Source organism: Hemicordylus capensis, chromosome 5, assembly GCF_027244095.1.
Source record: "Hemicordylus capensis ecotype Gifberg chromosome 5, rHemCap1.1.pri, whole genome shotgun sequence".
Classification (NCBI taxonomy): Eukaryota; Metazoa; Chordata; class Lepidosauria; order Squamata; family Cordylidae; genus Hemicordylus; species Hemicordylus capensis.
The window spans coordinates 80,748,187-80,774,984 of record NC_069661.1 but is presented as its reverse complement, the minus strand read 5'-3'; the positions used below and the strand labels follow the sequence as shown (position 1 = coordinate 80,774,984).

The 26,798-nt window shown below is 43.1% G+C and overlaps 1 protein-coding gene across 2 annotated transcripts in view; it reads left to right on the top strand.

Moving 5' to 3' along the window:
- Nucleotides 1–12,222: 12,222 nt before the first annotated feature.
- The window catches only part of VEGFC (vascular endothelial growth factor C), an 86,444-nt gene continuing 71,868 nt past the window's right edge, over nt 12,223–26,798 (top strand). Inside the window, exon 1 of one of the 2 annotated variants that reach the window (XM_053258632.1) lies at nt 12,223–13,254. In XM_053258632.1, coding sequence (XP_053114607.1) covers nt 13,108–13,254 — 147 coding nt within the window. In that variant the 5' untranslated portion in view covers nt 12,223–13,107. Of the gene's footprint in view, nt 13,255–15,639; nt 15,661–26,798 lie in introns of those variants that run through there. The other variant, XM_053258634.1, reaches the window with a different exon arrangement.

The window sequence follows — 26,798 nt, the reverse complement described above, 5'->3', positions numbered from 1 at the left end:
TAATGGTGACTTCTTATTTGTTCATTTACAGGTCTGCCTATGAATGACATATATTGTTAGGATAACAATGTCATTTTTAAAACACATGCACAATATTTGACTGTTGTAAAAGGGTGTTGCCTGAGCACGGGATTAGACAATAGAAACAACTGTTGAGATGCAAAGAAGAGACTTGTGTGTAAGAGAAAGGTCCACATTAAGATGGAGCGTTTTTTGTTCTTTAATTCACAGGAGTTCCCAATGCTGAAAAGAGAAGCCACTGTTCAGTTTTTAAAAAATGACTTATAAAATGAATACTAGTGTGGAGGGGGAGGGGATTTTTGCTACTGGTCCATCTACTGCCATAAGGGAGCTGCATCACTACATAGCAAGGCTTCTCCAAACTCAGCCAACATCTTGTCAAGCAGCAGGATAGGGCAAAGGCAGTAGGGATGTGCACAGAACCACGGAGGTGCAGTTTTAAGCCGCCGGGGGTGCCTCTTTAAGAGCAGAGGAGCGTGCACTTACCCCTCCCGCCACTTTTCCCCCACCGGCGCCCCATTTTTTGCAAAGTCCATGGGGCAACAACGTACCTCCCTGCTGCCCCGTCCCCCATTCTTGGTCGGAAGTGGCTGGAAGTACTGGGCACGCATAGCAATAGCAATAGCAATAGCACTTACATTTATATACCGCTCTATAGCCGGAGCTCTCTAAGTGGTTTACAATGATTTAGCATATTGCCCCCCAACATTCTGGGTACTCATTTTACCGACCTCGGAAGGATGGAAGGCTGAGTCAACCTTGAGCCCCTGGTCAGGATCGAACTTGTAACCTTCTGGTTACAGGGCGGCAGTTTTACCACTGCGCCACCAGGGGCTCCTTGCACCCGTCGTGTGTGCACACAATGGGCGCACATGCACCCAGTACTTCTGGCCACTTCTGGCCAAAAATGGGGAAGGAGAGGCAGGGAGGTATGCTGCCGCCCCATGGACTTTGCAAAAAACAGAGCACTGGCAGGGGAAAAGCAGTGGGAAGGGTAAGTGCACCTTCCCCTGCCCTTTAAGATGCACCCCCACTGGCTTCGAACCTTGAGCCGGCGCCGGGTTCAAACCAGTTCAGAGGCCTTTAGAATGGCCTTCGGACCGGTGCATGCACATTCCAAAAGGGAGAACTAATTTTTCCCCCTCCCTGCCTCCTTTAGTACTGTTTGCTATCCAGAAATATGTCCTTGAGCCTTGGCAACCCACAGGGACCCATTTCTGGGTGGCAAGCAGCACTAACGGAGTCAGAGGAGTCAGCGAAAATCAACCCACCACACACACACTCGACAAGCCATGGACTGAGCTTGGAGCAGTCTAGCTGCACAGACAGGCAGCTCCCTTATGGCAGCAGATGGCTGTGCAACATGTGGGCCACTAATTTCTATGCTTGAAGAGTAGCATAGTGAGAGTTATAAAATGTTATGGAAGAATGTGTGTTCTATTGACTTCAAATATTTTCTCTGAAGAATCCAGAGCTATTTATATCACTGTATGGTTCTGATTATGCACAACAGAGATTGTACTTTTTTTGGTTAAAATACATATACCTCAATCTTTAGTTTTATTGCTTTTATTCAGGTGTTTTGATTCTGAACTGCATCACTATACAAAAATGTTAACTGGCTTTCAGGAAATTAAACCAGCTTTTCAAGAACCATACTGAGATTTCTCTTAGACTCTCTGCCTCAGAAAGTAAAGTTGATGTTTGTAGATATTTTCACAGCTCACAAAAACCAAATTCATATTTGATTTTTGACCAATAAAATGGGATGTTTGGCCCAGTCTACGGCAGAAAGATCAGGAGCAGTATGCTTACATCTGATCACATTTACCAAGAAGCAATTATTTTCACTCAGTACAAAATTAGACTTCCCATGTTTGGCATTGCAAATACATATCAGCTGTTGCTAATTTGCATATTTTAGCAGCTGGCCAAACTGCAGGCAATGTATGCTTACAGCTCTTTTGGTAACAATATTTATTTATTTTGCAATATTCTCATTGTAATTGCGCGTGTGAATAATGAGTCAGACTCTGAAAAATATTTGCTATATGTAATTGCAAAAAGGAATAAAGGGGATAAAATATGGTTTCATATTTTAATCCTAATATAAGACCCTTCTGCAGTTCTTGACATCACATTTTAGAAGCATTTGAGCCATGAGAGCAGGGGCGTAGGTAGGGGAGAGGGGGCCCGTGTTCACCCCTCTCTCCAGGGGGCCTTTGGATTGAGAGAGATAATGAAGAAGACAGGGAAGGGTGGAGCTAGGGGGCCCTCAGGGGCCTGGGTTCTTTGAACTCACCAGCTCAATTATAGCTACACCCCTGCATGAGAGCTAAACACACTTTTCAATAAGTGAAAGCTGAAATCCTACAACAAATCTGTTGCCTACATAAAATTATCCCAGGGGCTACATATTGCCTATTCCGGCTTCAAATGTTTCAAACAGAACTGTTAAAAACCTTAACAGTCCCCCAAGACATTGTTTTCCTCTAAAAACATGCTTGCAATTGTTCTCAAAATATTTTTCTTGAAGCTTTCCTTATAGTATGCATCAGAAAAACTGCTGGAGTCAGAATACAAAAGAATGCTTTCAAATGTCAGCTCAGCTCAGGTACTAAGTAGTGAGGGAAGACTGAAATTTCTGCAGAAGCTAATGTGTCATGTGGATTAACAGCAATCAGCTGCTCAGGTTTTGACACATTCAAACATGAATTTCAAATCTGAATCAATGGACTTTACATTCACAGACTCCCTCCATCCAGAAGTACAATATCAGTAGTTCCCACTTCAGGGACAATGTCAAAATTTTTCTAAACTATGCAAACAGGAAACCAGGATATCCTAGGAAGTGTGGTGTTAAGGGAAGCAAACTGTGCTCTTAGAATTCAGGCATTCTTTGATATATAATAGAAGTAAAAGGTCACTAGTAGGCACTCTTTTAATTGCCTTATACTGTTCAGCATTCCATCCCATATGTTCTGCAGTGAAAAGTCAAAATGCACTGTAATAATTATGCCACTACTAGGGTTGATATGTTTCCTTACATCCCACCCCTGCCCTTTCAGCTCATGTTTCCTTATTTCTTTGTCCATCTGACATTTCCTATCACTGATATATCCTGCTTCTGAAATGGCTCCCTGTTTCAACAACCGTTTTCTGTCTTTATGCATTTGTACAAAACATGTGGCCATATCAGGTATGTCTAGACAGAACAGAAGAATGTGCTTGACAGATGTACCTTGTACATTACAAAACTAACATGATTAAAAGACTTAGATTTTAGTAGCAGTACTTAAAAATTCCATTGAGCACTGAGCTGCTCGAAATTATTCTATTTAAGACTCACTTAGGTTAAGTGCATCTATCACAGCATATATAATGCTTTGTAGAAATGTTTTTATCTGATTTTAACAACCACAGAGCCTTGTATAGCTGAACTCCAATTACATTCTTAAAATAAATTTATGTAGCTCCATCTAGCAGTGGCCTTGTGAACTATGTGCAGCTGCAGTCACTATACTAGTATAGCACTACATACTTACGATACTTTCACCTTTACTTCATATCTGCTTCCTTTTAGATCATACTTCTGCATGCTCTAAAGAGAAGAATTTTAGGTTTTGTGATATAGGGTCTTTGCACACATGTATTAACCACATCAGAGTCCAGGTTGCTTGTATGTCTGGAGCTCCTCACTACACATAGGATTGTTTTAATATCCTCAATCTGTGGCTATTTTATTTTATTTATATACCAATATATAAAGTTACTCAGGGTGGTTTACACAACAATTTAAAAATACATAACTATTTAACTCAAAAACCAATTAAAAGAGACTAAAATTTACAATTAAAAATAGATAACATTAAAACTGGATATCATTAAAAGCCAGGCTAAAAAGATGGGTCTTTAAAGCCCTCCTGAAGACCTCCAAGGAAGACAATCCTCTTATATCCATAGGGAGCATGTTCAACAACCTAGGGGCAGCAATAGAGAAGGCTGTATCCCAGGTCACCACCAGATGAACTGGAGGCACCTGAAGATGAACCCGTCTTGATGATCATTGAGATGATCATCAAGCAGTGGGGATCCTGTCAAAAAAGACACTCCCTCAGGTAATCCAGACCTTAGCCACTTGGGGCTTTAGAGGTAATAACCAGCACATTGTACTTTGCCCAGAAACATATTGGCACCCCGTGCAACTGTTTGAAAACAGGCATATTGTGGTCTCTCTCTGTGTGTTTGAGAACAGGCATATTGTGGTCTAACCCCAGAGACCAATCTGGCTGCTGCATTTTGAACTAACTACAGTTTCTGAACTACATACATAGGCAGACATTCGAAGAACTGGTGGTTCCACTGGTTCGATGGTGGGAGGTGTCTAACTTTACGAGCGGGGGAGGATGCACTTACCCCTCCCGCCACTTTCCCCCTGCCAGCGTCTGCCAGCACGGTGTCCATGCTGGTGCGCGCAGGCGCATCGGAGACTTCCGGTCATTTCCGGACAATGGGGGCAACCGAGTGGGCAGCAGGGAGATACGCTGCTGCCCTGATGGGCCTGAAATAAAATGGACGCCAGTGGGGGGAAAGTGGTGAGAGGGATAAGTGCACCCTCCCCCACTCTTAAAATAGCACCCACCCCCCCACCGCCTTCGAGCCTCCCCGCCGCTATTCTGTGCACATCCCTAATATATGCCTATATGGGGTTGCTCTGCTTTTCCCAGGATGCAACAAATATGTATCACCTAGTTAATATCAACAGTACTGATCTTTTGGAACTTAACAACTCAGCCTATTTATTTAGCAAATGTATTAACAATTTAAATGTTCATAATAGTGTACAAGAATGAAATACTATAAAAGTATCTGAAATATACTGCATAGAAACAGAGACACTAAATAAAGCAGCAACATTTGAAATGTCTCACAGAACAGAAACATATAATCCTAACATCTTAGTATCTGTTTTGCTTGGTGGGCCTTTATTGAAGGCTACTGCCACTGTAATGCCACTACTAAATAATGTTGTCCCAGATACTTTTACTTCCTCAGAGGGAGGAAGGAAACTCTTCTCAAGTGATCTTAAAGAATGGGGAGGTCCGAATAGTAAGGAAGAAAATACACTTCTTAAGTATTTAAGACACTGTTTATTTACTTCTTTATTTAAGAAACCACCCCCAAATGATTAAAGATTTATAGGCCAAACCAGCACCTTGTATTGGGCTTAGAAGCAAGTACAGGTTACAAATGCTACCTTCAACCTGTTGCCAGCAGAATTTTGTGCAGTTAGTAGTTTCTGAACTATCTTCAAGGGCAATCTCACAAAAGACTGTGGTAGGGGTGTGCACGAACTGGTTCGGCACCTCTTTAGGGAAGCGTTGAACTGGCTTGGGCACCCGCAGCCAAACTGGTTCAGCAAGGCAGGTGTTGGTTCCCTTAAGAAACAGGTAATCAGGTCCTTACCTGTTCCACTGCCACTCCAACACTTTTCCAGGCACAGTGCTCATTCTGCCAAAGGTCACACATGGCTGTGGCACTGTTCCCTGAGCCTGTGCACGGCATCAACACACACATGGCCACCACACATGTGTGGAAGCCATGTGCATGCTGACACCACATGCAGACTTCAGGGAACACTGCCACATCCATGCACGGCCTTTGGTAAAGCGAGTACCATGCCCAGAAAACCAATGGTGCAGCAGCAGAGCAGGTAAGGATCTGCTTACCTGCTTCTTAAAGGAACCACTCTCTGCCCGCCCATGGCTGCCCAAGCCCATTTCAACACATCCCTAGACTGTGGCTGATATCCAGATTAAGTTATTCAATAATTTGAAGCAAGAGTTACTCTAAAAATGCCTTTCCTCCAGTCCCTTAGTCTCTTCCTTCCCTTTCTATAGCAACCCAGGTGCCAAGGGCTTGGTGGACAGAGAGGGACTCATACCGAGTGGCAACCCAGCTAACAAGCACAGTGAAGAGGGCAGCGGGCAACCTTCACGTACAATGGTAACTCAGCTGCAGGGATGGTGGAGAGTGTGGCAACCGTCCAGAACCATTTTTGGAAGGACGGTATAGAAACCGAATTAATAATAATAAAATAACAACCACCACCACCACCAAGCTGCCGGGGGTAATGGAGTGCTGGCAGATGACTGTAACACAAAGTGGCACCTGAGTTGTCAGGGATAGCAGTAGGGGCGGTGGGTGGCCCTTGCACACAGTGGCAACCCAGTTGTCAGTGACAAACCAGTTGAAACACCAACCCTTCTTGTATCTAACGCTAACCTAGTTGCGGAGGGCTAGCAGGCAAGCCTGAGCACAGCAGCAACCCGGCTGTTGAACATGCTGAAGGGGTAGTGGGTGGCCCTTGCACCCAGCTGGCGGGAATGGGTGGCAGGCAGCACCTGCTTATACCCAACAGCAGCTCAACTACTCGTCTCACTGGAGATCCTGTGGGCAACCTCGTACACCGCAGCAACCCAGCTTGGTGATGGGCAGGCCTTACTTAGATGCAATCCACCTATCGAGCATGGGGAAAACATGTTTGGTGGGTCTCATGAATGTAGTTAGTACACAGGAAGTCTGTGTGAACCCCTGTTGTGCAGCCCCCCACCCATGGTGATGGAGACCCCAAAGTGGCATGCACTCACACACTGCGTCCTCCACTGTCCACTTGCCTCTGCCTTCTGCTGCCTCTTCTCTCCCTGCCCATATGCTGCCTCTTTCCCTCTCCTCTGCCCATGCACAAGCAATGTTTGCAAGTGCTACCTGCTTCCACATACAGAAGCAGCAGAGGAGGAGTCAGGAGGCAGGTGTGCATGCACAAAAAGCAGCAGGAATGGTGGCAGCAGCATTTGGTTGGTTGTAAGAAGAGGCTCTGCCCAGAGGACAGAAGGACCCCACAATCAAAAGAGCCCCACAGGGTGGATGGGCCCATGTTCCAGGGAGCCCAGCTGCTGGACTCAGTGCATTAGCTGATGGTGACAGTTCAGGAGTAGGAGATGGGTAAAATGTGTTGTCTAGTCGATTTTGACTCCTGGCGCCCACAGAGCCCTGTGGTTTTCTTTGGTAGAAAACAGGAGGGGTTTACCATTGCCTTCTCCCATGCAGTGTGAGATGATGCCTTTCAGCATCTTCCTATATCGCCGCTGCCCGATATAGTACCAGTGGAGATTCAAAATGGCAACTTTCTGCTTGTTAGTCAAGCATTCCTTGCTGCTCCATTTAAGGTGCAGTCCTTAAGGTGGGTCCTTTGACCCACATCCTGTGTCTCAGTTTGAAACCTACTCTCTACATAAGAGGTAAAGGCCCAAGAGCATAGCAAACAAGATGTTGGAGTTTTGCGGGAGTTTAGCAGGAAGTGTGCAGGGGAGCCTGGAACAAGCCCTTGTGATCACAAGGAGCACAGTGGAGCAGAGACGGTAAGTACAAATATCTTCCTCATATAATTACTGATTTCTTCCTCATATTCTTGAAAAAGTCTGTTTGGACAGTTAAATAGCTGACCATTACAGCTGAAACCTATCATTCTAATAAACTATCTCTAAATACTGTAAACAGCCAACAAAACCAGTATGAAGACAGAATGTCATCAGGGGAGCGGACACTTCCCAGTGTATTGCACAGAGTGCCATATGTATGAAAATTTGCTCCATGGGCAGAAGTCATGGGTGTGTGCTCGGTGCAAGGAGCTCCTGGCTTTCAGGGAACAAGTTCATTCCCTCGAGACCAAGGTGGTAGATCTGGAGAGCTCAGAGAGATAGAAAGGCATGCGGACGAGAACTTCAGGGACATGGTAGAGGCATCCCACTCCAGGACTGATAGCTCCTCTGCTGTAAGAGAGAATGAAGGACTCAGGGAAGGAGGACATCGGTCTGAAGAAGTGGGAAATGCTCCTTTAGAAGGGACCCCTTCCGTGGAAGATGAGCCCATATCCTCCTGCACAGAGGATACTCCTCTGGGAGGTGAGGGTCTCCTTGTAGTGGGTTATTCAATTATTAGAAGTATAGAGAGATGGGTTTATGACCCACGTGTTGACTGCATGGTGACTTGTCTGCCTGGTGCAAAGGTTGTGGATATCACGCAGCATCTAGATAGGCTGTTAGACAGTGCTGGGGAGGAGACAGCTGTCGTGGTGCATGTCGGCACCAACAATGTGGGGAAATGTAGTCGGGAGGTCCTGATGACCAAATTTAGGCTGATAGGTAGCGTAATGAAGTCCAGGACACTCAAGGTACCATTCTCAGAAATAGAATGCTGAGCTGAGGGGTTTCAATGTGTGGATGAGACATTGGTGCCGGGAGGAGGGGTTTAGATTTGCTAGGCACTGGGATACATTTAGGGGCAAGCAAGGCCTGTACAAAAGGGATGGGCTGCACTTGAACCAAGGTGGAACCAGACTGCTGGAGCTTAAAATCAAAAAGGTTGCAAAGCAGCTTTTAAAAAGACACCTGGGGAACAGCCGTTTGGAGCTGGGCAGTATCCAGATCTGCAAATGCCATCCTTTAAAGTGCAAGGATGCAAAGGATTCAGATAAAACAGAAGAGGACAGAGCAGAACCACATGAAGAGCAGACCGGAGCCTGTGCCAGCTGGTCAAAGAGTCAAAAGAAAGATAGCAGACACCAGGGAAGAGATTCAGCGTATAGGTGCTTATATGCCAATGCCAGAAGCCTCCAAGCCAAGATGGGTGAGCTGGAGTGCTTGGGTGCTAACACAGAAATAGATATAGTGGGCATAACAGAAACATGGTAGAACAGTGAGAACCAGGGGGACACTGTAACCCCTCGATATAAACTCTATAGAAAGGACAGGGAGGAGCACCTTGGAGGTTGAGCAGCACTATATGTTAAAGAAGGGATAGAATCTAACAAGGTAGAAAACCTAGATGGACTGGAGTCCTCCACAGAAACCCTGTGGGTGACAATACAAGGCCTGAAAAGAAATGTGCTACTGGGGATGTGCTATCGCCCTCCAGATGAAAATGCTGACGACTGGGAGTTGCATGAGGAAATCAGGGAGGCTTGAAGGAGAGGCAGGGCAGTAATAATGGGTGACTTCAATTATCCACACATAGACTGGGTAAATTCACTGTCAGGTAATGACAAAGAGGTCAAATTTCTAGATACGCTAAATGCCCTAGAACAGTTGGTCTTGGAACCAACCATAGAGAAGGCGGCCTTGGACTTAATCCTGAGTGGCACTCAGGACCTGGTGTGTGATGTCAGTGTCATCAACCCTTTAGGGAACAGTGACCATAGTGCGATCAAATTCAGCATACATGTGGGGACAGAATCACCAAGGCAGTCTAACACAGACACGTTGAATTTCAGAAGAGGAAACTTCTCCAAAATAAGGAGTATGGAGTTTACTCAAAACCACAATACTACAAGCCCAGTTAGATTGTATACCCAAAAGAGGGGAAAGGTACCACTAAGTCCAGGAGGATGCAACATGGCTAACAGGTAATGTCAAGGAAGCCATAAAAGGAAAGAAGACTTCCTTCCAAAATTGGAAGGTGTGTCCAAATGAAGATAACATAAAGGAACACAAACTCTGGCAAAAGAAATGCATGGTGACAATAAGAGAGGTGAAAAGAGAGTTTGAGGAACATTTAGCTAAAAGCATCAAAGGGAATAACAAAGATGTCTTTAAATACTTCAGAAGCAGGAAACCTGCCAGGGAGGCGATTGTTGGACCATTAGACAATGAGAGGGTGAAAGGGTTTATTAGGGATTAATGGTTGCAGAGAAGCTAAATGAGTTCTTTGCATCCGTCTTCATGGCAGAGGATACTGAGCTCCAGGCTTTGGGGGGATGGAGGCTAAAGAACTGAGTCAGATGGAAGTGACAAGAGATGATGTTCAAAACTGTCTGGAAAAACTGAACACTAGCAAATCACCAGGGACAGATGACATCCATCCAAGAGTCCTCAAAGAACTCAAATGTGAAATTGCCGACCTCCTTGCTGAAATATTTAACTTATCCCTGAAATCAGGCTCTGTACCAGAGGACTGGAAAGTAGCAAATGTAACACCAATTTTCAAAAAGGGATCCAGGGGTGATCTGGGAAATTACATGCTGGTTAGCTTAACATCTGTTCCAGGCAAATTGATGGAAAGTATCCTCAAGGATAAAATCATAAAGCATATAAAAGAACAGGCCCTGCTGGGAGGGAACCAGCATGGCTTCTGCAAAGGTAAATCTTGCCTCACAAACCTTTTGTAGTTCTTTGAGAGTGTCAACAAGTATGTGGATCAAGGTGATACAGTTGACATAGTATACCTGGACTTCCAAAAAACTTTCAACAAAGTTCCTCATCAAACACTCTTGAGAAAACTTAGCAGTCATGGGGAAAGGGGACAAGTACATGTGTGGATTGCTAACTGGTTGAAGGATAGGAAACAGAAGGTAGGTGTTGTTGTTGTTGTTGTTGTTGTTATTATTATTATTATTATTATTATTATTATTAGATAGGTATAAATGGAGAGTATTCACAATGGAGGGAAGTAAGAAGTGGGGTCCCCCAGGGATCTGTACTGGGACCTGTGCTTTTTAATTTATTCATAAATGATCTAGAGGTAGGGGTAAGCAGCGAGGTGGCCAGGATTGCAGATGATACCAAACTATTTAAGGTAGTGAAATCCAAAACGGATTGTGAGGAGCTCCAAAAGGATCTCTCCAAACTAGGTGTGTCGGTGACAAAATGGCAAATGCGGTTCAGTGTTGGCAAGTGTAAAGTGATGAACACTGGGACGAAAAACCCCAACTTCAAGTATACGCTGATGGGATCTGAGCTGACTGACTGGGAGAGGGATCTTGGGGTTGTGGTGGACTGCTCGTTGAAAGTGTCCACTCAATGTGCGGCAGCTGTGAAAAAGGCCAATTCCATGACAGGGATCATTAGGAAGGGGATTGAAAATAAAATGGCTAATATTTTAATACCCTTATGCAAAACTGTGGTGTGGCCACATCTGGAATACTGCATACAATTCTGGTCACCACATCTAAAAAAGGACATTGCAGAACTGGAAAAGGCGCAGAAGAGGGCAACCAAGATGATCAGGGCCTAGAGCATCTTTCTTATGAGGCAAGGCTACAACACCTGGGGTTATTTAGTTTAGAAGAAAAATGACTGTGGGGAGACATGATGATAGAGGTCTATAAAATCATGCATGGTGTGGAGAAAGTGGATAGAGATAAATTCTTCTCCCTCTCACATAACACTAGAACCAGGGCTCATCCCATGAAATTGATTGCCAGGAAATTTAGGACCAACAAACGGAAGTACTTTTTCACACCATGCATAATCGACTTGTGGAATTCTCTGCCACAAGATGTGGTGACAGCCAACAACCTAGATGGCTTTAAGAGGGGTTTGGATAACTTCATGAAGGAGAGGTCTATCATCAGCTACTAGTTGGAGGGCTACAGGCCACCTCCAGCTTCAAAGGCAGGATGCCTCTGAGTACCAGTTGCAGGGGAGTAACAGCAGGAGAGAGGGCATGCCCTCAACTCCTGCCTGTGGCTTCCAGTGGCATTGGGTGAGCTCCTGTGTGAAACAGGATGCTGGACTAAATGGGCCTTCGGCCTGATGCAGCAGGGCTGTTCTTATGTTCTAAGGTGAATAGGAGGTGGGTAGCCTCCTTCAGAACAGTGGTTTACCACCCACCCCCAAGGTTTATTTTAAAAAATTGTGCAGCTTCCTAATCTGCCTCATAGGCTTGTGGTGGGGAGAAACATAACTAGCTCTGGACACCATGCGGGATATAAATGTAAAAATAAATAAATTTGTTTGTTTTCCTGTCTTCCAGATTTCTCACAGAGGTGAGGCAAATATAAGAAGTGATTGCAGGGAACAATCTGTTAACAAAATCTTTTTATTTTTAAGGGAACAATTTTTTTTTATTATTATTTTTTAAGCGAGTACTGTGAGTCACACACCAGATAGAACAAGGCTGTTCTGGTGATTGACGTCTTCAAGAAAATGGGAGAGAATTTTGGTTTGCTTGCATGAAAAGAGTTAATTATCAAAACGGGAGTGGGGAGGGGAGTCTGTGGGCCTGAGTCAAGCTCAGGGGCGCCCCAGGCGAAGTCTAGTGGTGGACCTCCTCCCCACATCCCCTATTTATTGCTAAACCACATTTTAGGTTGAGAAGCCGCTATTCACGGGTCTGTGTGGGAAAGAGCGGGAAAAGAGGCAACACAGGTCTCATTCTCCTGGCGGGACGGTATGAGGTGCCGCAGCAAGAACTAAGCGCACGCCGAAGCAGCGCGTGGCTCTGGCTTTCCCTGGGGGCTGCCGCGCGCGCCTCCCGTCTCACATTTCTCTGTCTCCTTGGAAAGAGCTTTTGCAAGGCGGCTGGCTACTTGTGGAAAAGTCCAACAGAAGAGAGGGAGGAGAGCTGGAAGGGGGAAGTGGGGGAGAGAGAGACGACCCAGGCGCCCTCCGTATTTTGTTTCTTTCCCTCCCTTTCCTTCCCTCGCCAGCCACTCGCTCTGAGGTGCAGGCAGAGGGCGCTTTAGCCATGCCCGCCCCCTGCGGTTGCTGCCGCTGCTGCTGCTCGGCTCCACGCGCTGAAAAGGCTCCCGCTCCTCGGCCCCTGCTGTTGCCGCTGCCACTGACAGACACCCGGGGAACCGAGGAGAAAGCTGAGCCGCGCTGTTGCCCCTCGGCAGCGCTGTTCTTCCTTGGCATATAGCCCCCCTAGAGGGGCTGGTGGCTGAAGAAGAAGCCTCCCCCTCCCCACCGACTGGCTCAGAAACTCCTTCGACCTCCTTTTGCTCCCGAGGGAGCCCGGTTCGGATGTCCGGTTTCCTGGTGCTTTCCTTTTTCTTTTTTTCTGTTTTTTGTACCTGACGGACCCCAAGCAACTTGTGGGAGAAGAGAAAACTACCAGCAGAGCAGTGGTGGAGAGGGAGTCGCTGCACCTTTCCTCCATCCCAGGGAAGTTTCTGCTTAAAGGCTGCCAAGAAGGAGCTGGGCTTGGACGGAGCCTCGCAGCGCTGCCCACACGCTCTCTCCAAGGCTTCCACCACCTCCCCACCACACGTCGCGCCCGCCCGCCGGTCCTGCCGCCCTCTGCACAATGCACTTGCTGGGATTATTCTCTCTGGGTTGCTATCTGGCTGCTGCTGCTGTGGTGCTACTGGGAGCTCGCGAGCCTGCCACAGCCGCTGCCTATGAATCCGGGCAGGGCTATTATGAGGAGGAACCCGATCTGGGGGAGGCAAAGGTAAGCGACAAGTGCCCCAGTTCCTGTCCCGCCACATAACGAGGTAACTTAACTTCCCTCTGTCGCCCCAAGCATCATGTGAGCCAATCACTTGATGAGGATTAGTTCGCCCTTAATAGTTTTTCTCCATCTACTTATGAGCGAGAGTGATCAAAGAACGATTAGAGGGTGGATTCCGCCACCACCAAATGTGGTACAACATATTCCAGGTTAGCCTGCACAGAACAGACTGATAAAGTGTGTATGCATCATCACAAGATGCCTTGGACTGTATTGGTCATTGCCTTGCACCTCAAAGTGTGTGTGTGTATGGGAAGAGGGAGCCAACATTAGACACAAGGTTTGAACTGATTCTGTGCTAGTTTTATTTTGTGTTTGGTTCTGATAGGCAGTGTAACTTGTGTGTCTTGTGTATAATCATGTACATATGTATTTTTTGGCTGGTGAGCTAGATTTGATGACCTTCTGATCCCAAAAGCACAGCGATAAAACAAATGCAAAAGGTGATTCCTGGCATACATGTTTAAAGCAAGCAGTTCAGCCTCCGAGGATGTGGGGATCAGTAACCTCAGTTCTCAGCTGTTTCTTCTGTTATCTGTTGTTTGCATAGGACTTTAAGTACTGTACAGACAGATAAGAATTCAGACCCCATTGCTTCCCAGAGGAGGCACAAACTAGTTTACATACTAGTAAAGGACAGACTTGGTTTGGGGAATGCAGCATTAGTGCCCCTGGATAAGAGTATCATTGATGGTGTGGCTTCCCAGCTTCTTTATCAAGGGCAAAGTATGTAGGTCTGTGTGTCCTTGGAAAGGAAGGAGTGTGTTCCTGAAACTTTGCAATTTGAGATCTAAATGGCTGCATGAAAGGATTTCAAGAGACTGTAGTGTATTGCAATTGTAATGAAGACTCAGAAAAATATATATAATAGTAGGATATGTTTCCATTTTATAAATGCCTGCTTTATTGTTTTTGAAAGCAGTCATACTGTCTAATGAGCAAATAGTGTTCAGGAAATATATTTGACCTTTGCATTTGAAACTTCTGTCCAGATAATTCTCAATTGTCAACCACAGATTCTTGATGTTATATGAAGAGTTCTACTCAATTCAGAATGTAATTGTACCAAGATAAAAGCAAAATGTGGATTATAAGCCTTTAAAAAATATTACTATGTGAATTTGACAACATGCACAGAAACATAGTGCATACATAGTTTCCCTTTCTCTGGAACAAGGACTCCTTCATCTGGATTCATTGCTCTGGGGTACTTGCTCTACAGGAATCAAGTCCTTATTCTGGAAGAAGCAAAATTGTGGGTGCCACCTGTGTTTTCATATCTGTTTTGAAAAAAGCTGTGAAATTTATGTTAAAATATTTATATGAAAAGCAGCAATACATTTCAGAGTATTTATAAAAGTTATTCATTATGGTTATGGTTTAATCTATCAATGTCTACAGACATATTATGTTTTGCAGCCTTGTTAGTGTCTGTGCATACTGTATCTGCAAAGCTTTTAAATTTGCACAACAGACTGGATCCTTCAAATGATCCTGTCAGCTTTAAACTGTAACAGCTGATCATCCTGCATTGTGGGATGAAAACCTGTTTGATGTTTTTTCCCCCTCCAGGCCTAATGTGTGACCATCACAAAAGTAGTCTAGTTAGTAATGAATTTAATTTTACCAAGAAAACGACTCGGTTAACTTTTTGCCAAAATGTAAAAATAGAAGGGAAGGCAGAAACTCTTCTTAGTCCTAGCTTCTGTAAGTCAATTGGCAGAGACTGGACTATATTACTTGAATTATTTTTTGAAAACCTGGAGTAGTTTTCAAGATTTGCACAGTAATAGTTTAATAGTGAGTTCTGTGCTGCCATAAAACCTTGTGGCAAAAGCAGAGCGGCAGGGGACAGGGTACTGTATGTGTTGCCTGTGTTTCTTGCTTTCTGAAGTCTTAAAATTACTGTATCAGCTTTGCAGAAATTCCCCACCACACTCTGATCTGTGAAATACAATGCTCTTTGAGAATACTGGGATAGTGAAACAAAAGAAGTGAAATGGATGTTAGATTGAAAATACAGTGTATACTGGGCATCAAGTAGACTACATTCTATATTTTCTGTGTTGGGTGAAGATCAGTGCTTTGTGTGTACATAATTTGTGTGGCAAAAATGCACATTCCTTCAGATCTTCATAGAGCAATTTTTGTTACCTTAGCTGTCCATGTGCATTTTCACTTGAGTCATTTTACTTAAGTCAGTAGTTACTGACTTAAGTAAAATGACTCAAGTGAAAACAACTGGAAGGATTTAGTCCCTATTGATTCTACATATTTGTCCCTGTGTGATGAGAGAAGACTGAGGGCAAATTATGAAGGAATTAAATAAGATTAGATAAGTAAACTGTAAGTAATCATTTCAAGGAAAGTGTGATTATGCTGTCAACATAAAAGTCACTTTTCTCAGTTCAGAGAAAAATGAATGCATTTAGGCTTTGTTGAAATCATGCTTTCATTATTGCCTTTCCTCATGTATGCCATAATTAGCTGTTTAAATAGGACAGGATATTTGTAATAATCTTATATCCTCCACAGATGTAATCGTGACTATTTTATTTCCATTAGCATTAATATAATGTATATTGCCTATTAGAATTCTTCTATTGATTGTGCTGGGGGAGCTTCATGTGTAAAAGCTTCTTTAATACAGACATGATTAAGTAGGGTGGATCTGCTTTCCTAAATGTTATGCCATTAGCTGGATGTCATTTGTTTATCATCATGGTTGAACAGCCACATCCTATTATTTAACCTATAACTTTTGAAAGCTTGAAGGAACACAATTGAATGTTGGTGGGGAAGCGCAGAAATATTTGTTAGATTCTGCTAATTATCTTTCCAGGCTCTTCAAAGTATCCCACGAGGTGTTGAAAGAGGTGTTCAGTCAGCATATACAGTTTTTATTTGTTGTACTTAAATTCTGTACTTTGTTTAGAAATCTCAAGGCAATTTAACATGGGGCTGCGCTCCGAGTGGTCACACATGCAGGTGCTAACTGGATGCATTCCTACTGGACTTCAACAATGCTACATCAGCAGAAAGATCAGGATCAGTCACTGAGCCCTTTTGCATCTTCTGTTTCTCCATTCATTTGAAGCATGATGCCTTCGGGCTTCTGTTTGGGCTGTATTTATTATAGCATAAGTTAAAGAAACTTTCCTCCAACTCTGTTCTGTATTTGGGCTGGGCAAAATTAATAAAGCTGTAGATGCTTGTTGAGTTTTGGTTCTGCTTCCCTCTTATCTTGACTCTTTGTGGATGACAGTACAGAGAAGGGAAGCCATTGTTTGAATGAAGCATCCACATCAAAGGCTGAGAAAGAAAGAACATTTACAGCAATTATTATAAATGCCATGTTGTCAAAATATACTTTTGTTCTTATGTAACTGAATGGGTTTCAGTAGTAATTATATTTAGCACAAAATTAACAATTTTAAATCACTAACCTACTTATTACTTTAAAATAATTAAGGACAAACTGACCCGAATGACAGACCTGACTTTTGAATGTGGATCTGCTCCACTCACCTATGTGGCAGGTGGTGGGGGCCAATCCTAAGCAAAAGGGGCACTTGGATAAGGAGCACTGAGCCTTCCACTGCCCATAGTACCTTCTTACAGACTGCCTCGCCAGCCACTTTTCTCTCAGCCAGGCTGATACCAGAAATGAACCCAATTTGGAGGAAAGTGTCTTGAGGCTACAAGAGCTAAGAAATGAGGGAAGGGGCAAGGCCCTTGGCCAAGTGCTCTTTTTATTCTTAAGCTCCACACTTCCTATGTACTTGGGACTGACACATCCCATCCAGTTTCACCTTTAGCCCTTCATGCACATTGCACCTGTTTTGCTTATTGTTTTAATTTTAATAGGCCAAGCTGTAATTCTAAGGACGCTTTCCAGGAATAAAGTATCATTGAACTCAGTGGGACTTGTTGTTCAGTAAATGTGCTGCATGTTTTCAATATGATATCCATTGGGGCCACCAGATGTCAGATTTCTCTTTTCCAAAGAACTGTACTCCTTTCTTCTTAAGGGCACATTATGAATATCTCACTTTGTATTATGAAAAAATACATTATTGTTAAATTTTATTTGTTAGGTCCTTAGATGAGCTAAAGACAAGATAAATTGATACATACATATAGTATTTTCTGGCATAAAAAGCCTAAAATATTGTGGGGGGGGGGAGGGTCTCATCTGCTAGGAATATATTTTCATCCAAAGTTGAGTATTATGAAAGTTTAGGGTCTCATCTACTAGGAATATATTTTCATCCAAAGTTGAGTTTATTATGAATGTTTATCTGTTCACTGGTCAAGTAAGAATGCAAGGTTGAAGACTAAAGTTATTCCTCCTCAACTGAATAGGTGCAGTTATTACAAGGAAGAATGGAGGACAGCATCAATGCTTTACGGTTTGTTTCTGAAAACAGCTGCATTGACATGCTAATCCATAGGGTTGGGCTTCAACATCCTTACACTGGCATGAAAACACTACAGTCATCATTTCAACAATAAAAACCAGTTGTTAGGCCCATTCCTAGTGCAAGACAATGTCAGCAAAGCAACATTTAAATGCTGCCGCTGGGGGTGGGGCAGGTGACATGCTACAGTTGATATATCTGTAGCATGGCATTCAAGAGTTCTTCTAGTGGCCCCAAAGCTTTTTCCTTGCTCATGAATTGATGTTACTGTAAGGTAAGACATTTAAACCATTCCTGACTGCAATATTATCTTTTTGGTATTAGCAACTCATCTCATACTGAGTGGGAGGAGGCAATGGTAAACCCCTCTTGTATTCTGCCAAAGACAACCAAAGGGGTTGACATGGACTCGATGCCACATTTTACCTTTAGTGGCCAATTTAGCATCTTCCTCCCTACTGGTCAGAGCCTCAGGGATTCACAGGACCACCTAGAACTGAGTTCTAGGCCTATCCAGCCCAGCCTACTCTGCAGCACCTTTCCCAACGGTTGCCATTGGAAGCTGCTGCTGGATGAGAAGTAGCATCCCACAGTCTGTGAACTAACACCTCCTTCCTTCCGGGCAGAGCCTTGGGAAGTTCATCACACCTGGAACTGAGCTCTGACTGCACTTTTCCCAGTAGTCACTATTGGCAGCTGCTGGTGCAAGAGATAGAACATTCCAGGATGTGCAAGTTAACACTGGCATTCCTTTCTGGCAGATCTACAATCATACTGTAGTATGACATACTATGATCGTGAATGAGCTCTTTTCTCCTTTTAAATTGATTTTATGTTAACAGTGTCATTTTGATGTTATTTGGTCTCTTTTATTCCCCACACCATTATTATTTTTTTAGATTGTAAGCCCCTTGGAGACAAGAGTATTAACATTTAGAAGAAGAAAAACACTGTTTTGCTTCAGCCTGCACCCATCCTCCAAACACTCCCATAACCCCTGAAGGTACTTACCTGATTTGGGCAGTGGGTAGAAAACAGGCTAAAGGTAGCTCATCTTTCTCCTGGCAGGGAGAGAGTGGTGGTGGCAGTTTGCAATTTAGAACTGCTCCTGGAAGGATTTCCCCTGCAATCATGAAAGTGGTTGCAGCCCCAAAATGACTACAGTTTCTAGGAGGGCCTGTACCATGCCCAGGACTGCAGGGGAGACCTGTCAGAAGTCATGTTAAATTGCATTGCTGCTCCCTCACTACTGGTAGATGAGAGCTTTTGTGGGGAGAGGAGAGAAGGGGAAAGGGATCACTTTCCCTCTTCCTCCCGACATGCTGCACTGTGAGGCAGGCCTCATGCACCATTTACTGGCTTCTGGCTAAGTAAATGGAGCTATTGCTCTGCCCTCACAAGGCTATGTGGCATGTCAGCCACTACACTTTCCCTGAAATTATGTAGTTGTTTTTAAATACTTCTGGGTTTCAACATCTGTAGCATATTTTAACTGTTTGGTATCCAAAGTATTCCTGACCCCTGCCAATGTATGCTAAGCGACTAAAACATCACACTTACTTGTTAATACTGTTTTGCCAGAGCACAACCTGGTGAGCAGTCAAGCCATAATGGATGCATGTGGAACACATCTTAGGGCAGCTCTGAATATTGTGGTTGCTCACTGTAATGCCTCAGCGTTGCATCTATGTTTTCTACGGGAAACTTGTAAAGTGTGGCTGTCATACAGGTATATAATGCATCTTTAAACTCTCATGTACAGGGATCTGGGAACAGTATTATGGACTAGAAGATGGACCCTTGGTCTGATCAGCCGGGTTGTTCTTATGTTCTTAAATGTAGCTACTGGGAGAGGTTTTGTTGTATTGTAAAACATTTATTATATTCTCAATTTCTGATTGTACAAAAGTTTTGCAACAGTAAAATAAAAGTGGGACACTGCTTTCAAACTCCAGACACCTCTGTACACAGTTCAGAATGAAATTCCCTGTAGATTTTTGGCTAAAATATTCAGCAGATACTTTGGCTTTATCTTTTATTTGTGTCATAGTGCAGCTTTGTAACTCATTTCATCATGCTAGAATGTTTTGAACTTGTAACAGTTACCAGAGAGATTGCTGTTTTGGTTCCAAAGACCGAAAGATAAAATCCAAAACTGTACAGATAATAACTTTTATTGGATCAACTGTGTTAATAGAACAAGGATAGGAACCTCTTCTGCATTGCATTATGCTTCCCTGTCCAGGAAGATACAGCAGAACACACCATAGTGCAATAGTGGCTGACAGTCTTGACTTTCTCCTTAATTCCTGGCCAGACATACAAGACAAAGCTGCAAACACAGCTATCTTAGCGCTGGCTATTTATGCTGGAGGGAAACCACAGCAGAGTACAGGTGAAACTCGGAAAATTAGAATATCGTGCAAAAGTCCATTAATTTCAGTAATGCAAATTAAAAGGTGAAACTGATATATGAGACAGACGCATTACATGCAAAGCGAGATAAGTCAAGCCTTAATTTGTTATAATTGTGATGATCATGGCGTACAGCTCATGAAAACCCCAAATCCACAATCCCAGAAAATTAGAATATTACATGGAACCAAGAAGACAAGGATTGTAGAATAGAACAATATCGGTCCTCTGAAAAGTATAAGCATGCATATGTATTCAGTACTTGGTTTGGGCCCCTTTTGCAGCAATTACTGCCTCAATGCGGCATGGCATGGATGCTTTCAGCCTGTGGCACTGATGAGGTATTATGGAAGACCAGGATGCTTCATTAGCGGCCTTCAGCTCTTCTGCATTGTTTGGTCTCATGTCTCTCATCCTTCTCTTCTCTATGGGGTCAGGTCAGGCGAGTTTGCTGGCCAATCAAGCACAGTACACTGTATACTTTTCAGAGGTCTGATATTGTTCTATTCTACAATCCTTGTCTTCTTGGTTCCATGTAATATTCTAATTTTCTGGGATTGTGGATTTGGGGTTTTCATGAGCTGTACGCCATGATCATCACAATTATAACAAATTAAGGCTTGACTTATCTCGCTTTGCATGTAATGCGTCTGTCTCATATATCAGTTTCACCTTTTAATTTGCATTACTGAAATTAATGGACTTTTGCACGATATTCTAATTTTCCGAGTTTCACCTGTATAATGGCAGCTGCCAGTTTGGCTTTACACATTATGTCAGACTCCCAGAATAGTGCAACAGCAAAGGTCAATGGAGGGCAGTGGTGCAAATGCTGGTGCTGGCAGTGAGGATATAGTAGACATCAGGTGGACCTAGTCAACCACAGGTACTGGCAGCAATGAGAGGGAGGAGGGGAAAGGAAGAGAAGCTGCCAAGGCACATTGAGAACCAATGGACAACTTTTCTCCATATATTTATTTGCAGGGGCATTTTGTAATATTTTCACTTAGGTCAGAATGGGCAGTTCTGTTAAGTTATGGACATTCAGAAGTTTCCCTATATTTTCTTCTAACTACTTCATCAATTATCAAATTTGTTTCTTATTTTATTAACACAATTTCTGTTTGCTCTAATGTGGCTGATTTATTTATTTTTAAAAAACAACACATTCTGTGCTAGACTTAGATCAAACAAGGGTGACTAAGATTGCAATTAATGGTATGAGTTTGTTTTGCAATGCTTCCCTGCCCCCCTACAGTTTTATGCTGATACTGTGTGAAAGTTTAAGACTATTACGGGCCTGCTTAACATGATCCAGCAAATCAAACACAATACATCAGCTACTGGCCTGAGAAGAGTTGCAAGTTTTACATTACAAAAAGTAACAGTCTGAAGTTGAATCCAGTAAGGTCAGAGGTGATGCCTATAGCCTGTCCTCTGATCCTTGCTGGACTGAATTTACTTGAGATTGTAAGAACTGAAGATTGTCCTGTCAGATCAGGTTCAGGGTTTGGGAGCCTTGTTTGACCTAGCCCTGTTTTTTTAATAAGCAGATTAGAGCTGTGGTGAAAAGCATTCCCCCCACCCCCACATCTTAATTTGTTCTGTACCTCTGCCCCATGCCCCTACTTGGATCAGGGGAATCTTACAGTGCTGATCCCATACTTTTGTAACCTTCATTCTTGACAGCTGGGGTGCATTCTTACCCTTGAAGATAGGGATGTGCCCAAATCACGATTCATGCACAGATCTGAAGCACAGATTATGCACCTTTAAAAGTAAGGAGAGCAGGTTTGTACCTGCTTCACACAGTTTCCTGCTGTGGCGGGACTCACCCCAGTACCACTGATGTGGTGGTTGCTGACCATACAAATGGCCGGCCGCCACACATGCGTGGAGGCCATGTGTGTGCCACTGCCACACTAAGAGTGCAGGGGGGGATGCCACTGCAGCAGGAAGCTGTGTGGAATGGAGGAGGAGCAGTTACAGACCTGCTCTCCTTATTTTTAAAGGTGCCAAATCTGTGCTTCAAAGCTGTGCAAGAAACTCATGCACAAATAATACATCGTGATCCCAACTTGAAGACAACAATCCCTACTTGAAGACAACAAATCTGTTCACGAATTGTGATTTGTGCACATCCCTACTTGAAGACAACTTGAAAGGTTCAGCTAATACAAAAAACTATGGCATTCCTGTTGCTGACTGAGGCAGACGCACACATCCAGTCTAATTTGTATCAATTGTAAGGTAAAGGTAAAGTGTCCCATCGAGTCGATTTCGACTCTTGGCACCCACAGAGCCCTGTGGTTTTCTTTGGTAGAATACAGGAGGGTTTTACCATTGCCATCTCCTGCGCAGTATGAGATAAAGCCTTTCAGCATCTTCCTATATTGCTGCTGCCCAATATAGGTGTTTCCCATAGTCTGGGAAACATCCCAGCAGGGATTCAAACTGGCAACCTTCTGCTTGTTAGTCAAGCATTTCCCTGCTGCACTACTTAAGGTGTCTTGTATCAGTTGTACTGGCTGTCAATTTGCTGCCCAGCTCAGTTCAAGGTCCTAGTTCTCATCTTCAAAGGCTTTATAGCTTAGACCCCACATAGCTTTGAGACCACTGTATGAGACCATAGCTTTGAGATCATTGTATTCTCCACACCTCTTTTGTTCATTGTCTATGTCCCTGCTTTGGATCCAGATTGCATGTGAAGGGAGAGCAGTTGTGGGCTGAAGCAAGACTTATGTGTGGATTTGTTGCCCTGGGGCTGTGGGATGATCATCCTTCTAAAGCATTGAAGTTCACAATGATTTCTCTCTGATAAATTTTTATAAAGAGTATAAAACATAGCTTTCACCTGGCATTTAACATGATGCTCTGGCTTTTGATGTTCTATGGTTGTCACAGTGTTTGCAATTTTTTTTTTTTTTACAGATTTTATTCTGTTTTGTGGTGTGGAGAAAAGAAGGCTTATAAATTATCTTATTAATAAGTAATAATAAATATGCTCAAAGGAACAAGGGTAAATCAAATGCTAAGAGTACCTTGTGCTCATGCCCAGTATCATGTCTTGGTTTACTCAGGCAGGTATATGATTCCTCCAGACTGCTGTTATGAATTAGCACTTATTAGAAGTGTGAGAATATATCCATATTTCCCTTCTCACTTAAAAAAAAAAAGTATCTAACTTTCATGGTTACTAAAACAGCAACCACCACATTTGAAGTATTAAAATATTGAAAGAATATGAATCCCCCCCCCTTTCTTGGCAGAATACATGTTTATTCATGAACATATTCAATTTTTTTAATTGCTGAACTGAGAAACTGATTAACTGACAAGCATCTGAATAATATCCTAAGAACTACTACTCACAAACAGAGCAAGGATTTGCTGTTGCAACAAGAGAGCATCCGAAAAGAACTTCCCAACTAGTTGCACTGGTGCCGGGGGTGGGGGCAGCAATTTTGGATGCCCTCTCCTTTCCCAAGGAACCCTCTATGCCACCTGAAAATATGCCCTTGAAGGCAGTGCAGTACTTGGGGACACATTTTTGGGTGGGATGGAGAGATCCCTAGGGAAGGGAAGGGCATTTAAAATTACTCCTTCCTCCCTGCACTGGTTGAGCCAGTTGGGAAGTTCTGTCACTAGGCTGCCTTCTTGTTGCACCACCAGCGCATCCTTGTTCTGTAAGTCAGCCCTCATTTCTGGTTTCTCATCATGGAATGTACAGATGACTAGAAAGAAAGTATAACATTTTCACCCAGTTTCTTGTCTACTTCATAAATTAAACTATCAATTATGAATTAAATGTGCAGGTACAATATTACTTAATTACACTGCTTCAAAGTAAGGAACTGTTATAGAATGACTCTCTGAGCTGAACAGGTTGCCTATCCTAGCCCAGATGTTCAATATAAATAATGTTATTTTAAAATATTGTGATTCTAAGTTCCTTTTCTGTCACATTGTATATATTTTTGTCAGCTTACTGTTTATACTTAGTGGTACTGTGTGCTGTCTACAAGTGAAATATAGTCCTGAGAAGCAGTTGCTTTCAGTGTGATACACATCTTGACTTATTATTTAAAAGGGTTGTTTCCACATTAAAGTATAGCCTATAGCAGCTACTTCCAAAGTATTGTTTTCCACAGCAGAGTCATTTGTAGCTAGAGTGCTCAAGTTTAATTTTGAAACTTGAACAGAATTTATCAAGTAGACTTTTGCCTATAAAGGTTAATGCCACTATAAAATAATTAGCCTTTCACCTTCAAGAGACAATCTGAGATTTAAGAGAGGTTTGATTTTAATTTAGGACCAAACTACATCGTTTAAAAGTGTTATTAGTCCTGGTAGGCTTAGTTTTCCTTTAGTCAATAGCAGTGGATTACAGCCCTGCTGATAGGACCCTAACCCTGTTCTGATCCATGGAGGACTTGATCTGCAGAGCCTTAATCCAGCTGCTACTTACCCCAGAAAAAGCTCTCATTGGTGTGCCCCCCCCCAAGAACTGCAGGTGGATATAGGAGGGCTTTAGCTTTCCCTCCACTGTAGTTCCCATCCATGAGCAGGGTCGTTCTTATTTCTGGGCTTCCAGGCCAAAGTCCCCTGGGGACCTCCAAATACTCTTTAGTCTGTCATGGGTGGTGTGGTTGCTGCGTTGTGCCACCAGCCCAGGTTGCGCCAGGTGGCCAAGCATGACCTCTGCTTTAGAGACAAAGGAGGAAGTGGGGAAAGAAATATGTGGGTGGGAATATGTTAAGTTGCGTGTTGACATGTTTCTGCTAATGCATATTTGCATAAATATATCTGGTTTATATTCTTACATTCTTGTGAGTTCAGTTGCTGTTTGTGCTCTCAAGAACCCATGTTTTAAAAATACTGCGTGTGTCACAGTGTGCTTGTGTAGGGGGAAAATGCTTAACTTCCAGGGGGTGGGGGTGGTGGCATCCAAAGGCCTTTAGCTCCAGGCTCGAAAATTACTTAGGTACACCTCTGTCCATGAGGTTCCTGATCTGACTAGCATGGAATAAGGGTACAGATTATGACAATAATTGAAGAGTTTTTTAATGGGATAAATAGCTGGATCAGGGCTTCATGGATCAGACCTTTCCCCTGAGGATCAGAACTGTGTGGAGGTAGGATTAAGGCTGACTTACCCCCAACATTACTACAGTCTTGATCCACAGGGGGCTGTGATCCAGCAACTGTTGATTGAATAAAAGCTCAGTCCATCAGGGCTAATAATGCTTTCAACATCATGTATAGGTTGGCACATTGTGCCTATAAATAATTTTCAGAACTGGGTGTTTTCTTTTACTAATTTAAAAAAATGCCATTTTCTTTGACTTTAAAAAAAAAATAAATTTTCTGAGTGTACTGAGATTTTCAGTCTAAAAACATCAATCTCTTATCAGCCAGCTCTGCTTGAGATAGAAATGGATTGTGCTTTTCTTTAGAACATAAGAACAGCCCTGCTGGATCAGGCCAAAGGCCCATCTAATCCAGCATCCTGTTTCACACAGTGGCCCACCAGAGCCACTTTCAGGGCTATAGCTTGTATGTAACCTGAATTAAGTGTTGATTAACATATGTAACAACCTTCTTCCATACTACATATATATCCTGTTTTTCCTCCAAGGAGTTCAGAGTAGTGCGCATGGCTATGTTTATCTTTACATCATCTCTGTGAGTTAGGTTAGGCTGATAGAGAAGTAATAATAGCCCTTTGAATTTCATGACCCAGAGTCACCCACTGAGCTTCATGAGTTTCAGGATTTGAACTTGAGTTTCTCTGGTCCTTGTCCAGCTCTTTAACCACTACACCACATAGGTTAATTATTTGGACAATCATATGTGTTAGCAAAAAATTGTAGGAAAGGGCTAGAATGATGTATGGGTAGAGCTATATACTTAGAACCTTTTCCCCTTGATGTAGGTACACTGGTTGGACCACACATTTAATATCATGGCTTGATATTAGCAACTGTGTTTCAGCAGCATGAATTCAAATTAATGCAAAAAGAAAGAAAATCAGAAGATAGAGAGAAAATATTTTCCATGAGGAATCTACAATGAAAGTTTTGAGTAGGGTGCTCTGCTTTACCCAAGGGCATGGATATGCTTATGGGATCATTCTTCATTCTGTGTGTGTCCCCCTATCAACTTTGCAATGCCTGGACCAATATGAACCAAATTGGGTACAGTTGTAGTGAGTGAGACCTATGACACCTCATAGTTTGTGTAGGCATAGTTTGTGATGATGTCATCCACCACAATTTAAGATGGCAGACATGTGGACATTTGAGACACAAGAGGGCTAACTTATGAACTGCTTAATGGATTTGAACCAAATTTGCTACAGCTGTAAGGACACATAGAGACACCTCAATGGTTTATCCACCCCGATTCAAGCTAGTGGATATGTAAATGTTTGAGGTGAAAGTGGCTTTACGTCGACTGTCTAACTGATTTGGTACATTTATAGTGAGTGACACATAGGGACACATCAGTGGTGTAGTTTGTAATGATGTCATCCACCCCGATTAAAGATGGTAGACATGTGAACATTTATTGCAAGTGGGCTAACTTGTGAACCACCTAGCCAATTTGAACTAGGGATGTGCACGAACCAGTTCAGCACCTTCTTTG